The 712-nt window shown below is 43.3% G+C and overlaps 1 protein-coding gene across 1 annotated transcript in view; it reads left to right on the top strand.

Annotated features, from left to right (window-relative positions):
* Window positions 1-712, top strand: part of LOC145486560 (uncharacterized) — a 2151-nt gene continuing 1439 nt past the window's right edge. Inside the window, exon 1 of the mRNA XM_081465249.1 lies at window positions 1-712. This exon is cut by the window's right edge and continues 1439 nt beyond it. Coding sequence (XP_081321375.1) covers window positions 1-712 — 712 coding nt within the window.

Genomic DNA, 712 nt, shown 5'->3' with positions numbered 1-712 from the left:
ATGTTGATTACATCTATTGTTACACTATGCACATTCACTTGCACCTTTGTATGTTTTAATCATATGCACTTGCACCTTAATTGCACTATACAACATTGTCACGCACGTATCCAGATAGCATGTATTTATTACTTGCAGCAACTTAATAAATTCAGTTTTGAATGTGTTACCGAACGACAAACATGGTGGCAGCGGTGGGATTTTTTTAGTAATCTAACGGATCTAGCGCCTTACCGACTCAACTATTCTTCAGTCTACAGCCATATGGCTTTGAACACCCCGTTTCCTGAGTTTAAGACAACAGGAGATGACAAGCACGACCTGGAAACATACATAGAAGATTTGACAGATTACTGCATCATGCAAAATTGGTTCGATCCATCGAAAGAAACTGACGCACTGAAATGGACCAAGCCTGATAAAGCCATGGCATGTCTCCGGGCATCTCTATCTCCGGCAGCGAGAACGGTTTATAAATACAGCTTGGGTTTGGATGAAGGTGACCAAAAGAAGCCTCATTGTGTTGTTGCCGCATTGAGAGAGTATTATGGCGCTAGCGTTGGAGTGTCAGGGGAACGGCAAAAGTTTCTTCGTTTGCTGCAACACGAAAACGAATCGATTGCTTCTTGGGAGACGCGAGTGCGTAATCAAGCAGCACAGTGTGAATATGAAGACTTCGCTGACGAGCTTATGAGGGACCAATTTATCGCCG

Source organism: Orbicella franksi, chromosome 5, assembly GCF_964199315.1.
Source record: "Orbicella franksi chromosome 5, jaOrbFran1.1, whole genome shotgun sequence".
Lineage (NCBI taxonomy): Eukaryota > Metazoa > Cnidaria > Anthozoa > Scleractinia > Merulinidae > Orbicella > Orbicella franksi.
The sequence above is the reverse complement of the archived record's forward strand: the minus strand, read 5'-3'. Positions and strand labels throughout refer to the sequence as shown.